The sequence below is a fragment of the Benincasa hispida genome, chromosome 11 (assembly GCF_027475165.1).
Source record: "Benincasa hispida cultivar pf3 chromosome 11, pf3_genome.v1.1, whole genome shotgun sequence".
NCBI classification, from domain to species: Eukaryota; Viridiplantae; Streptophyta; class Magnoliopsida; order Cucurbitales; family Cucurbitaceae; genus Benincasa; species Benincasa hispida.
In genome coordinates this window covers 13005722-13020086 of record NC_143488.1, presented here as the reverse complement: position 1 = coordinate 13020086, position 14365 = coordinate 13005722, and the positions used below count along the sequence as shown (strand labels likewise).

The 14365-nt window shown below is 35.0% G+C and overlaps 1 protein-coding gene across 1 annotated transcript; it reads left to right on the top strand.

Annotated features, from left to right (window-relative positions):
- The first annotated feature begins 11874 nt into the window (after nucleotides 1-11874).
- Nucleotides 11875-14068, top strand: LOC150032400 (sesquiterpene synthase-like). The gene is made up of 4 exons (XM_090306890.1): nucleotides 11875-12123; nucleotides 12691-12832; nucleotides 13276-13524; nucleotides 13778-14068. The coding sequence occupies exons 1-4, from the start codon at nucleotides 11927-11929 to the stop codon at nucleotides 14066-14068; spliced, it is 879 nt and encodes a 292-aa protein (XP_090163016.1). The 5' UTR covers nucleotides 11875-11926.
- The last annotated feature ends 297 nt before the right edge of the window (nucleotides 14069-14365 follow it).

Genomic DNA, 14365 nt, shown 5'->3' with positions numbered 1-14365 from the left:
GCTCAAAAGTAACTCTCACTTTGGAAAGTTGAACAACCTTTGATCATCATTCATTAAACTCTTTAACGAAGCCTTTGATCAACTGTTGCATGCTTATAACAAATCTATCTAATTCACCTTTCCAGGTAGGTTCCCAGTGATTATGCAATGAGGGATGTTGAACTACACGATCGTTTAGTGCACAGGCCTTTTACTAAACGATGAGCATCAAATACTCTATGCGATCATTTATCCCAAGCATCCACGTGATAGAGAAACCAATACTACACGATAGAGTAAACTCTTTACCCCATCATTTAGTATGAGCTAAACGATCATCTAGTAAATACTACACGATTGGGCACAACATTTCTACACGATCCTTTAGCTAAATCTCAACGATCGTTTAGCTTGGGATACACGATGCGACCAACTTTTGGTATTCTTCCTTGATAAGAACTGCAAGTCCATGCTTCGAAAATTCATCACGAACTACTCAAACCACTTTAAACACTTTAAATACAGACTCGATTGCTTGTTAATTATAACCCAAAAACATAGGGGCCCTTACAAATTAACACTTTGTAAACTTAAAGAAAGATTTAAACAGAGGCAACCATCCCGTAAACATTCATCAACACATCAACAAACACATTGAACTATTAAACGGATTGTAGAAAACTTAAAACCCACCACGTCTGTAAAAGAAGTTCAATACAGCAATGGAATTTGGAATATCATGACAACCTGGCACTAATACCTATTGAAGGAAATCACAAACAGAGATCTCCATGAGTAGCAGAAGTGGATTGTTTCAAAATTCATTCAGAATGAACACAACAATCACAATCTAACTAGAAACATATAGATTATGCATCAACAGGAATTACAGCATGCTATAAGAGAATATAAGGGATAGAGTATGGGTATCTTTGAAGAACCATTTTTCAAGTATCCCTCGATCAGTCTCCAATGCATCCAAAGCAACACTCAAATGCAACGAACAAAATATGACCTCCACAAACGTCGGAATGCTCCTTTAACCCAATCGAGTCCAACTCGATTCACGAACTAACTTAGAACATCTTCACAAGTGTTACCTTGGTATTCTCAGTGTGAGAATCCCGAAGTTGTGGGCTCTGTATGATCTTGGATTGAGGAAGATACGAGATATACGATCGAGTAGACAATCGAGTAAGTGAGAGATATGAACACTGTCGAATAGACGATGTACTCGATCATTTAGCAAACCGAAGCCTATCGCAGACTTTGCTACTCGATCGTGGAGCAACGATCAACAAGTAACTATCGTATAGTCAACTCTAAGCGATCATGTATGCTCTCAACAGTTGTCGCTTAGTAAAAACTATTTTTACTTGATAGCCTTTTTCCGTGAGAATTTTTCGAATGTAACCAACTACTAATTTTGGAAAATAATTTCTCTTTTATCTCATGGTTACCAAAAAACTTCCAATAACCTTTCACTCAATTTGTTATTAGAGAAAAAGAATTAATTATCATATAATTAATATTTTATAAATAAATATGATAACCAACTTATGATATTCATTTATAACCTATAGTTTTAATATTTAATCATATGAAATATATAAAACATAGTTCTTTTTCTATTTTATGGTACTTAATACAAATCATATTTATATTAGTTTTTCCATTAATGTATCTAATACATCACACCAATTATATCATATACAATTGAATTTTCTCTTGTTAATTTGAACACATCAAACTAACCCAAAATCTGATTCTCAACTTGAACCCATTGAGCTACCAAGGGGACCTCATGGACCTATAGCTTGAAGCTCCAACGGTAGGTGAATAACTGACTAAACTCTTTAGTTACGAGATCTACCATCAGTTAAATGTCGAGCACTCCACTAAAGACCGATAACTGCACTCTTCTCACTACAGATATTTTTTTGTCCATATAACCAATCAACAGTTCGATAACTGCACCCTTCTCATTACAGCTGGGTCAATTTACCATTTTTCCCCTGTAGTTACATCTAATTCCTTAAGTACCACTGATTCCTCTAATGAACAATAAGTCATAATCCTACTATGATTGAGTCCTCTCTTCTAAAGAGATGGTGTGGAAACTCTGCTCAAGATCCGGAATCAGTTCTTAAGGGAGTAATTTATCTACTTACCCCTACTTCAGGAAAGGAGTGAATTCTGTCTTGTGTAACTGAATTCTCAGTTCTTCAATCAGATGAATCCCCAAAAGGGTAAGCTTGTTGAGTTGGCAATCTGGCCACTCTCATCCATACTAATCAAAGGACCGCCCTCATAGGTAAGAGTTCCCAAAACACTCAGCATTAAGGTCATATCACCTATGGTCATTTTAGTGAAATGTAAGTCTCATTATCAACCGCATTATATAAAGAGACTAATCATCTCGTTGTCCGGTCTTATACAAACTCTTTGTATAGGACATCTCGTTCGCATGTCTCCACATGAATGGTCAAGATCAGACCATTTGTAGCACTTTACAACACTTGTAAATATCTACAAAACGGGTTGTATCCGTAGTGTCACCAGGATAAGGTATCCCTCCATTATCCATATATTACAGACCATTCAGGTTATTACTTAAGTCATGATCCATTTATATGTCTCACATACAAGCTTAAGTTATATAAAATAACCAAGGATCTTAGTTTATTAAATATGAGTAAATGTAAATAAAATAACATTTATTTTATTAATAACAATGTGTACAAAAGGTTTACAAACTACGAGACCACCAAAAGAATTAGGACATCAATCCCAACATTTGTGACCTAGTTACTTTCTTTATATCTATAAATGCATTTGGTAATTGATTTGCTATATTTTGCAAATAAATTATTTTCTGAACTTCAAGTTCGCATTGATCTGTATGAGGATCTAAATGAGATAATAACGATGCATTTAGTATAATTTCTTTTTCCAACTTCTTAATTCCTCCTCATAATGTTGAAAAATTTGTCTCATTAAAATGACAATCAGTAAATCATGCATTAAATACATCACCCCATCAGGGATTTAAAATATTAATAATTGATGTAGAATCATGTCCAACATATATTCCTAGTCTCTTTTGAGAACCCATCTTAGTGCGTTGTGGTGGAGCAATTGAAACATATACTGCACACCAAAAATTCTCATATAGAAAATATTTTGCTTATGACCATAAACTAATTGTAATGGCGAGTAAAGATAAGCTACTAGCCTAATGCATACAAGTGACGCTGCATGCAAAATAGCATGTCCCCATACAAATGAAAGAAGCTTGGCTCTCATAAATAATGCTCTTGAAATTAATTGCAAACGTTTTATGAATGATTTTGCTAAACCATTCTGTGTATGAACATGAGCTACAGGATGTTCAACACTTATCCCAATTGAATGAGAAATTTTGGACCAATCGCAAATTGCCACTTAATTTACTAAATTAATGATGATATTCCAAATAATTGAATTTGAGACTAATTAGAAGTTGACATTTGTCCCAAATTGAAGTTGCAGACATAAATTGGCGAAGTCCGATGAAGCCACATGTTTCTTTCATAACCATTGGATTGAATAAAATTGCTTCGATCCAATTTGATATTATTATTTGGGCTAAAAGTCCAATTTGGCCCATAAATAGACTTAATTTGACCAAAATGTCAAATAAAGCCCAAATCCAATTAGTCAGACCCATGGACGGATCAAGCCCAAGTTCATGAATTCCAGTAGAGAACTCTATAAATAGAAGAGTTCTCCTCATTTGTGAAGGTTAACAATTCTATACACTAGAGAGCTTATAGATAATTCTTTACAATTACAAGACTCCTTGACTCCTGAAGCTTACCACACCTGAAAAATGAAATCCTTCGAAGATACAAGCATCCTGAAGACTGAAGTCCTTTAAAGATCCAAGTATTTTGAAGACTGAAGCCCTTTGAAGATACAAACACTTTGAAGACTGAAGTCCTTTAAAGATACATGCAATTCTTCATTTAGAGAGTTCAAAGAGAATTCATCAAGCAGCAGAAGACTCCCAAGACTCCTAAAGCAACAATCTTAGAAGATAGAAGACCCTTAAAGACTGAAGTTCTTCGGAGATACAAGTATTCTTCTAAGACTTCAACTCTACGATCATCACGCGCTTCACTTTCTCAAATCAAGCGTACGCATTCAACTGAGAGAGAATCAGAGGATCAAGTACTAGAGATCGAACCACATCGCATCAAATCAAATCAACATCACCACCAACTCAAGTTCAACTCCATGAAACAAGTTTCTCTGGAAGCTTCGTGCAAACACTAATCATCCAAGAAGATCAACAAGCCTAAAGGTCGATCATCCAAGAAGATCAACAAGCTCAAAGACCAATCACCCAAGAAGATCAATAAGCCCAAAGGCCGATCATCCAAGAAGATCATCAAGCCCAAAGGCCGATCATCCAAGAAGATCAACAAGCCCAAAAATCGATTAACTAAGAAGATCAACAAGCCCAATGACCCAAGAAGATCAACAAACCTAAAGACCGATCACCCAAAAAGATAAAAAAATCCCAAAGATAATAAATGTACATAAAGCTACCGTCATCCAAGACAATAAGCGTACAAATGGCACCAAAAAAAGTGGTATCTAAAGCTACCGTCGTAAACGATACTTACATAAGCTCTGTCATCACAGAACAACTAATGGAATCTACTAAAGGTGGGATCGTTATTAGAAAAAATCCCTTGTTCGACGGTTGTGTTTCTGCTACTGATCCATCAGATAAAGAATCACACTTTGATGCAGTATCTTTCTTGGTGACTGACGTAACGGTTGAGTCAGCCATGGCAGAGATGGAAAGGAAGATAAATTTTCTAATGAAAGCTGTTGAAGAGCGAGATCATGAAATCGCTGATTTAAGAGATCAAGTACAGGCTTGAGAAACCGCTGAGTTGAGTCAATCTCCAACTACAAAAGCCAATGACAAAGGAAAGACTGTCTTGCAGGAAGACCAGCTACAACAATCTACCTCTGTGTCGCCCTGTCAATTCAACAGTTGCAGGATATGATTACAAACTCTATAAGGGCTCAATATGGAGGACCATTGCAAACTTCCTTTATATACTACAAGCCATATACCAAGAGAATCGACAACCTAAGAATGCCAGTCAACATCCAAAGTTCCAGCAGTTCGATGGAATGGGCAATCCAAAAAACATGTTGTACACTTCATTGAAACCTGCGAAAATGCAGAAACCAGAGGAGACCAGCTAGTCAAGCAGTTCATTCGTACCTTGAAAGAAAATGCTTTCGATTGGTATACTGATTTGGAGGCAAAAGTGATTGACAGTTGGGAACAACTAGAAAGGGAGTTCCTGAACCGCTTCTACAGTACAAGGCGCACTGTTTGCATGATAGAGCTAACGAACACTAAACAATGGAAAGGTGAGACAACCATCAATTACCAATCGATGGAGAGCTTTAAGTCTAGATTGCAAAGATAGATTCACTGAATTATCTACAATGGAGATGTGCACTCAAGGCATGCACTAGAAGCTTCTCTACATCCTACAAGAGATAAAACCTCGTATATTTGAGGAGCTGGCAACACGCGCTCATGATATGAAGCTGAGTATCGCCAACAGGGGAACTAAACATTTCCTAGTCCCTGAAGGGATAAAATACAAGAATGAAGCCAAAGGCACTGAAAAGATCGAGGATAGTGCCACAAACGAATCTATGGTCGTTCATGTGACCCCACTGAAATTTCCTCCAAACGAAAACAAACCAAATTTGAAAGAAGGCACAATGAGGGCGAGAAACATCGTCCAACTCTTAAAGAAAGGCAAAAGAAAGTTTATCCATTCCCTGCCTCTGATGTGGCAGACATGTTGGAGCAACTGCTAAAGAAGTAATTTATTTAGCTGTTAGAATGCAAGCGGTCGGAACAAGCAAGAAAAATAGATGATCCTAACTACTGCAAGTATCATCGAGTCGTTAATCACCCAGTTGAAAGGTTCTTCATGCTAAAGGACCGAATTCTGAAGTTGGCTCGTGAAAAGAAGATTGAGTTAGATTTGGATGAAATAGCTTAAACAAATCACGCTACAGTAGCGGCAACTTCAAGTGTCCTAACACTGTCTATGTCCCATGCTCAAAGACATAGCCTAATCCAGTTTGGAGCTTTCGAGCCTATAGTCGTTTGGTTCCAACAAGAGATTTAAACAGAAAATTCCAAAAAAAAAAAAAAAGATGAGCTCGTTGGAGAGGACATCAAAGGGTGGATAGTTGTGACTCGTTGAAAAAGAAGACAGCCGAACTCCACCCAAAAAGATTCATGCTTCTATCAAAGCTATAGAAGAAGGAATGAGACTCATAAAAAGAAAGACAAAAAGATGACACAAAAGCCTAAGCCTACTAAGAAAGAACAAGAACTTTCCTCAATTCCGATGGCCAACAACTTCGACAAAATTTCTCCCAATAAGGTTTCTCAATAATCATCCAGAGAAAGTATCGGACGTTATTGCATTTCAAACTATCGACATAGTGGAAGTCGACAACAATCATATAACTGTCGAAGAAGTCAACAACTCAGAAGAAATGAGGCAAAAAACATCTGTCTTCGATCGTATTAAACCTTCAAGTGCTCGATCTTCGGTCTTTCAAAGATTGAGTATGGCCACGATAGGAGAAGAAGACCAATGTCCAACAACTACTTCTACTCGAACTTCAGCCTTCGAAAGGCTAAGTATATCCACATCAAAGAAAGATCGACCTTCAACATTTTCTTTTGATCGTCTCAAGATAACAAGCGATCAACATAAAGAAGGATGAAAATCTTGAAGGCGACGTCATTCCATGAAGATAACAACGGCGAAAATATTCATAGTCGTGTCCTTTCATGCATGAAGAGGAAATTTTCTGTTGCCATAAGTATAGAAGGTTCCTTGATAGTGAAGCCAAAACTCATCGCATTGACGAATCCTACAAATGAAGAGGATGATCAAAACCATGATGAAATTAGAACTTCTGAAGTTCAAATGAAGAAGCTCCTCATCGCAAGAGCCTAAACTGCATGATGCTCCTAGCCCGCATGAGCTTAAAATGTGAACGGCCCAAAAAACAATTTGTACGAACTACGTTACAACTTGATCCCTGTCATTATAATGGGTACGTAGGCAACTTAGAGAAATTTAAGTTCAGTCGAGCGCAAAAAAAAAAAAAAAAAAAAAAAAAAAAAAAAAAAAAAAAAAAAATTGAACTACGTCATGATTTGATCCCTTTCTTTAAAAGTACGAAGGAAACTTAAAGAAATTTAAGTTTCATCCAATCAGAAAGTGTACCACAACCACCTAAGTATGACACTACAAGATTGATGTTGATCATCCCTGTTAAAGAATGACACTCCAGATTGAAGATGTTCATCCCTATTGGGGCAACACAATGGATTGAAGATGTTCATTTCTTGTAAGGAGCCAACACAGTAAATAAAAGGCACACACTTGAAATGCGCTTCGCTTCCTCTTTAAAATCAAACTTAGATGTTTCTCCATCTTCAAGTTCAGAGGCTTCGTCGATGCTCTTTAATCTCCAAGTTTAGAGGCTTCATAGATGGTTCATCTTCATGCTCAAGTCTAGAGGTTTTGCAATGCCATTTTCACGCTCAAAGTTGCGAAGTCGAGCTCAATGTAAAGATTCATCGATGCTTTGTCAAACTCAAGTGCAAAGGATTTATCGATGCTTTGTCAAACTCAAACGTGAAGGTCTCGTCGATGCTTCTCCATCCTCAAGTTCAGAGACTCCATTGAAGCAGTTCCATCTTCAAGTTCAAAATTGGCGTGCATGGCCACACTTCCTTCTTCAAGTTCAAGGTCAGTATGCATGGCTCTGCTCCATCTTCAAGCTCAAAGTCGGTGTGCATGGCTCCGCTTCATCGTTAAGTTCATGGTCAGTGTGGATGGCTCGACTCCATCTTCAATGACTCAGTCTACAAAATTATGATGCAGCTTTGCTTCATCTCCAATGTCTGGCGTGGTTCGCTTTATCTTCAAAGTCATGGCGTAGCTTTGTTCTTCAGCTTCATCTCCAAAGTCTGGCGTGGTTCGCTTCATCTCCAATGTCTGGCGTGGTTCGCTTTATCTTCAAAGTCATGGCGTAGCTTTGCTTCATCTTCAAAGTCGTGGCGTGGCTTTGCTTCATCTCCAAATTGATGACGCGGCTTCGCTTCATCTCCAAAATGTTGGCGTAGTTTCACTTTATCTCCAAATTCTGGTGTGGTTTGCTTCATCTCCAAAGTCATGGTGTGGCTTCGCTTCATCTCCAAACTAATGACGCGATTTCGCTTCATCTCCAAAGTCATGGTGCGGTTTCTTTTTATCTCAAAAGTTATGGCGTGGCTTCGCTTCATCTCCAAACTGATGGCGGGACTTCACTTCATCTCCAAACTGATGGCGGGACTTCACTTCATCACCAAAGTCTTGGTGCTGTTTTGTTTCCTCTCCAAAATGTTGGCACGGCTTCGCTTCATCTCCAAAGTCGTGGCGTAGCTTCGTTTCATCTCCAAACTGATGGTGCGGTTTCACTTCATCTCCAAACTGATGACGCGACTTCACTCCATCTCCAAAGTCATGGTGCGGTTCCGTTTCCTCTCCAAAATGTTGGTACAACTTCACCCCTTCTCCAAAATATTGGTGTAACTTCGCTTCTTCTCCAAAAATGATAGTTGTGGTTCCACCTCATATGCGAGATCAAGTTTGGTTTGCCTAGCTCCACCTCATATGCGAGGACAACTCTAGTCCATCTGGTTCCACCGCACATGCGAGGACAACTCTGGTCCCTTATCTTCAAATTTTGATCAAGGAGTAACATAATAATATAGACCTTTTGGGGATCCTCCCTAGGGTAATCCCTCTCATGAAGATCAGGATACACGAACGGCACAATAAAGCAAACTTTTGAATCCTCCCTAGGATGATCGAATGGGAGAGTTGTAAGCTTTTGCAAGGCCCCTCCCAAGACAATCAGGATGCATGAACGACACTACAATGCAGACTAGATCCTCCCCAAGGTGATCGAATGGGAGAGTTGTAAGCCTTTGCGAGGCCCGTCCCATGACGATCAGGATGCACAAATGATACTATAAAGTGGGGCCCTCCCATGACGATCAGGATGCACAAACATGAGAAGCGATACAATAGTTTCAGGGTCATTCCTTTTAATACCAAGGAGACGACCATGTATCAAGGAATTGCTGCAAAAAAAAAAAAAACAATAAATAAAACATCACCTCCTACAAAAAGAAATTAAAAAGAAAAAAAAGAAGAAGAAAAAGAAGCAAAACAAAAAAAAAAAAGAAAAAAAGAAAAAGAAAATGGAAAATAAAAAAACATGTGGAAAAAAGAAAAGAAAAGAGGAAAAACAGAAAATAAAAGAAAAAAGAATGAAAAAAAAGAAAAAAAAGAAAAGAGAAGAAGAAAAAAATGAAAAAAGAATTTATTCAAAAAATAAACGAATAATATGAACAAAATAAAAAAAAAAGTGAAATAAGAAAAAAAAATGTAAAAAAATGTAAAAAGAAAATTATGAATAAAAAAAAAAGAAAGGAAATTAAGAAGGAAAAATAATACAAAAAATTTTGGTTAAAAGATAAAACCAGATCTTTATTAGAAAAAAACCTAAAATTTCTCTCATTTCCCACTAAATCTCTCTTTACTATGTCACTGAGCTCATATCAGCAGGCCCTATCCTTTTCTCAAGCGAATCCGTACGAATGCACACCGTCACCATCCACGGCGGGTGGTTCGATCTCCACAGTGCTAGACAATAATGACGTTGCAAACAATCGTGGTAGAAGAATTTGTAGGAAAAAAAATGTTGGAAGCAATAGAAAACAAGGAAGAAGAAAGAAAGATCAAGAAAAGAAACATGGTTTTCGTAAAAGGAAGAAATTAAAAAAAAAAAAAAAAGACTTTATTCTCTTCCTCTCTCACACATCATATTAGCACCATGAGAAACAGGCGGTAAAAAAAAAAGAAAAATCTAGTAGAAGCAAAAGTCGATGTTGTCAGTGACCACACATCAAGTGCAACATAATGCTGATGGGTTCCAAAGGACATAATCAACCACAAAATCCTTAAAAAATGTGAGGAAAAAGAAAGGTTGAAACATGTTGAAGAAATTAGAAAAGAAAAAAAAGAAAACAAGAGAAGATCGGTCACAAGAGAGTAAAAAAAACGAAAAAAAGAAGATCGATCACGAGAGAGTGCTCTGTTTTCATCGACTCAGTGAAGCAAAACAAGAAGTATAGAAAAAAAGCTGAAAAAATAATAAAAAGGTCTTGAAGAAGCTTTCAAAGATGCAATGGAGGTGATTCACTCAATGTGAATTCTATGAGGTTTCTGGGTTCAATTTATAGATGAATAATCAAAGGTGGTTAAAATTTAAAAGCCAAATTTGGAGAAGAAGTTTAGATTTTAGATTGACTAAACACATAGCATTTGAGAAGATATAACAAATTTTGGGTTAAATTGATTTTTTTTTTTTTTTGATTTATCCAATTTAACAAAAGAAGGTGGTTTTATTTTCGGCAAGTTTGAAGGCTCATATTCAACTTCACTAAATAATAATAATAATAATAATAATTTAGGTCGGAATAAGTTTCAAATCCATATTTATCCAAATATCAAGTTCAAAGTCCTAGATTATCCAAGCTTCAAATCAAAATTAGATTAAGATTATAATTCTATCCGAATAAAATTTTGGATTTCAATTTCAGTTAAAATTCAAATTTGCGCATATTCCAAATTTTATTTCAATTTCATCTAGTTCATATCCTTAGTTCCAAATCAAATTGTGGTAAGATCTAAAACTTCTCTCAAATTAAAATTTAATTTTATTCAAAATCAAATTTTCAATTTTGAGATTAAATTGTGGATAAAATCTCAAATTTGGGCATCTTCCAAATTTTATATCAAATTCATCCAAATTTAGGTTCTCTCATCCCTATTTTCAAATCAAATTGCAGGAAAGATATAAAATTTATCCCAAATTGAAATTTGGTCATATTCCAAATTTTATTTTAAATTCAAATTATTCGACCTTGAGTTTTTATCTTCAATCAAAATAAATTGCAGATAAAAACATGTCTCAATTAGTCTCTTATTAAAATTTGGGTATATCCCAAATTATACCCAAATTTTTATCTCAAACCAAAATTGATCGAGATTCAATTTCACCTCAAATTCTATTCCAAATTCAAGCTAAGATTTGGGTTGACAAATTCACGTGAAATCTAAAAAAAAAAAATGATTGTTAGAATTTGGAATATTAAATTAAATTGGAAAGTAAGTGGAACATAAATTCTACTTTAGGTCGAATTAAAGTTCATTTGGGAGCAAGAAAGTCAAGGACTAAAATTTATCTTTTGTTTACTTGGCGAAATTGTGTCAAGCAAACAAATTTCAAATCAAAATTTTGAGCTAAATTCTCATATTTTGATCAAAATGATGTATCAAACTTTTAAAAAAGATAGTTTTCAAAGACTCCACTTATAACCATTTGATTTTTGAAAATTAAGCATTTATAAAAACCACTTCCCACAAGTCTCTATGTTTTATTGTACACTCTCTACTCATGTTTTCAAAAAGTCATGTTTTCAAAACTAAAAGAAAAATGATTCTTATAAGCTTCTTTTTGGTTTTAGAAATTAATTAGAAAGTTCAAGTGTTTTCATTCAAGAAAGGTGAATAGCATAATCGAAAAAAATGATAAAAAACACGTATAAATTTCAAAAACAAAATATTAAATAAAATCGTTTCTAAATGGGGCTAAATAGTCTAAAAATGCAGGTATTAACTTTTTATCAAATTTACCCTTCTTTAAAAAAAAAAAAAAAAAAAAAAAATCTAATTCCAAGTGTGAATATATACATAGGTGGTGGAGGGATCAGAAGTTTATGGAACAATTATCTTTTGCAAGAGATAGGGTGGTGGAATGCTATATTTGGGCATTGGGAGTATACTATGAACCAAAGTACTCTACCAATAGAAGAATATTTGTCAAAATTATTTATTTCATAACCATAATTGATGATGTGTATGATGCATATGGCATACTTGATGAACTTCAACTTTTCACCCAAGCGATTCAAAGGTTTATCTCTAAACTCTTTATTTAATTTAGTGTTTAGATGTAAAGCTTGCACAACTAGTTTTACCCTGTAGTCAATAACATTCACCTTCAATATTCTTTTTAGTGTAGTAATGATTTTGAGCAATAGAATTTCAAGGTTAAATTGTTTCAAAGATTGTTCTATGGTTTTTCTTTCAAGTATAATTTCATATTAATAGATCATAAGGTGAATATATAATCTAATAGGATGCATTACTAAAAATACTAAATGATCAAATATAGTTTAGAATCATTACAGAAATTATATATATGATATATACGTATAAATTATTTCAATAATGTGATCTCGTTTAAATGACCAACGATCAAAACGGATAGCCCGATACCTCCACAATAGTAGGATATTTTGCAACTCGTGCATAAACTTTATGATTTCATTTTGGAACTAGCCAAAGGCCTGGATCCCTCCCTTCAATTCCTTAGCCAATATAGGACTTTTCACCCAATACCAACATGTGTGAGAATTTAAAATATTAAAGAAGTGTCGTTATTCTAGCCTAATCACTTGAATGTTTGATTAAATTTCAGGTGGGATATCAAGAGCGTTGACAAGCTCCCAAATTACATGAAAGGTCTTTATGAAGCTATACTTGAATTTTATCGAGAGATTGAACAAGATATGTGTATGGACAACAATATTACATTCGCATTTGATTGTGCAAAAGAAGCGGTAAATTCTATTATTGGACTAGTTTGGTTTCATATATATTTTTTGGGAAGAGAAGACTATTAAAGCTTGAAAATTTGTTGAAGACCTAACAAGTAAAATTCAATATTAAATTGAGAGAAAATGACTTTACAAGGGTTTGAACTTCGAATGTTTTTTTTTTTTTTTATACTATGCTTAAATCACTCTAAAAGCTTGAATTGATAGAATATGGTGAATTTAATATGAAACTTGTGGGTGTTGGACTATCCCTATCTCTTCCCAGGCAGCCATGTGCTAAATTTCTTTAGTAAAAAATGATGTTTAATTTTATTTATACTATGTAAAGGTAAGAGAAGTAGGAGACTAAGCTGTACCTAATCAATTGTTACCTATTTAATATTATATCAACACCTCACCGAAGAAGTCTCTTTCTAATTTATTTTAGTTTGGAGTTTTGGCCACAGATGAAAAGGCAATGCAGAGCTTATTTGGAGGAAGCTAAATGGTTCAATGAAGAATATGTGCCAACAATAGAAGAATACATGAAATTTGGTGTAATTTCTATTGCCAACTATGTTTTGGCTTCAGTTTGCTTCCTAGCTTTGGGAAATGTTGCTTCAGAAGAGGTTTTCCAGTGGGTCCAAGGTGAACCCATGCTTCTTAAAGCAGCTGGAGTAATTGCCAGACTCATGAATGACATAACATCCCACAAGGTATGGGCAATATATATATAAAGAAGTTATCCTTATTATAAAAAATGATAATACAAGCATACAAAGTTGGGAGTACCAGATGTTTGAGATTTATGGACCTTGATATCGTATATTAGATAAACCATCTAAAAGACCAATTGGCAATGAAAAGTGTAATTCATATATATCCACTATGTTGGCCTACATTTTGTTGTTGTTTTCATTCTATTTATTAAAGACATACTTTAAGATTTCACCATGCTTTTCATTATAGTTTGAACAAGAGAGAGGCCATGTGGTTACTGCAGTTCAGTGCTACATGAAACAATATGAAGCAACGAAAGGAGAGGCCATAGCCGAACTTAAAAGACAAGTGGTGGAAGCATGGAAAGATTTAATAGAAGATTATATCAAATTGTGTGGAAAGTTTCCAAATGTGATCCTTCATTTGGGGTTGAATCTCACTCGAGCAGCAAACTTCTATTATAAAGAGCGAGATGGTTTCTCTTTCGTCGATGGAGAAACTAAACATCTTATTACCTTATTACTCACCATGCCAATTTGATCCTATCTATACAGTACTTTGTGCTTTTAATGAAAAACGAGTTTTTGCAAATATTATTATAATTATTTTTCTAATAAGCAAAACGTATTATGTTCTTTTGTTATATGTATTTCAATGAAATTTACTATGTTTAATAATACTTTTTTGTTACGTATTCAGTGTATTTGGCTACCTTATGAATTCAAAATATATGTCCAGAGAAGCGTGTGATTCAAATCCATTAATTTTTTCTTTGAGGATTAATGTTTTAACCAGTTGAACTGAATTATGTCATCATTGACAGAGTGATGGAATTTT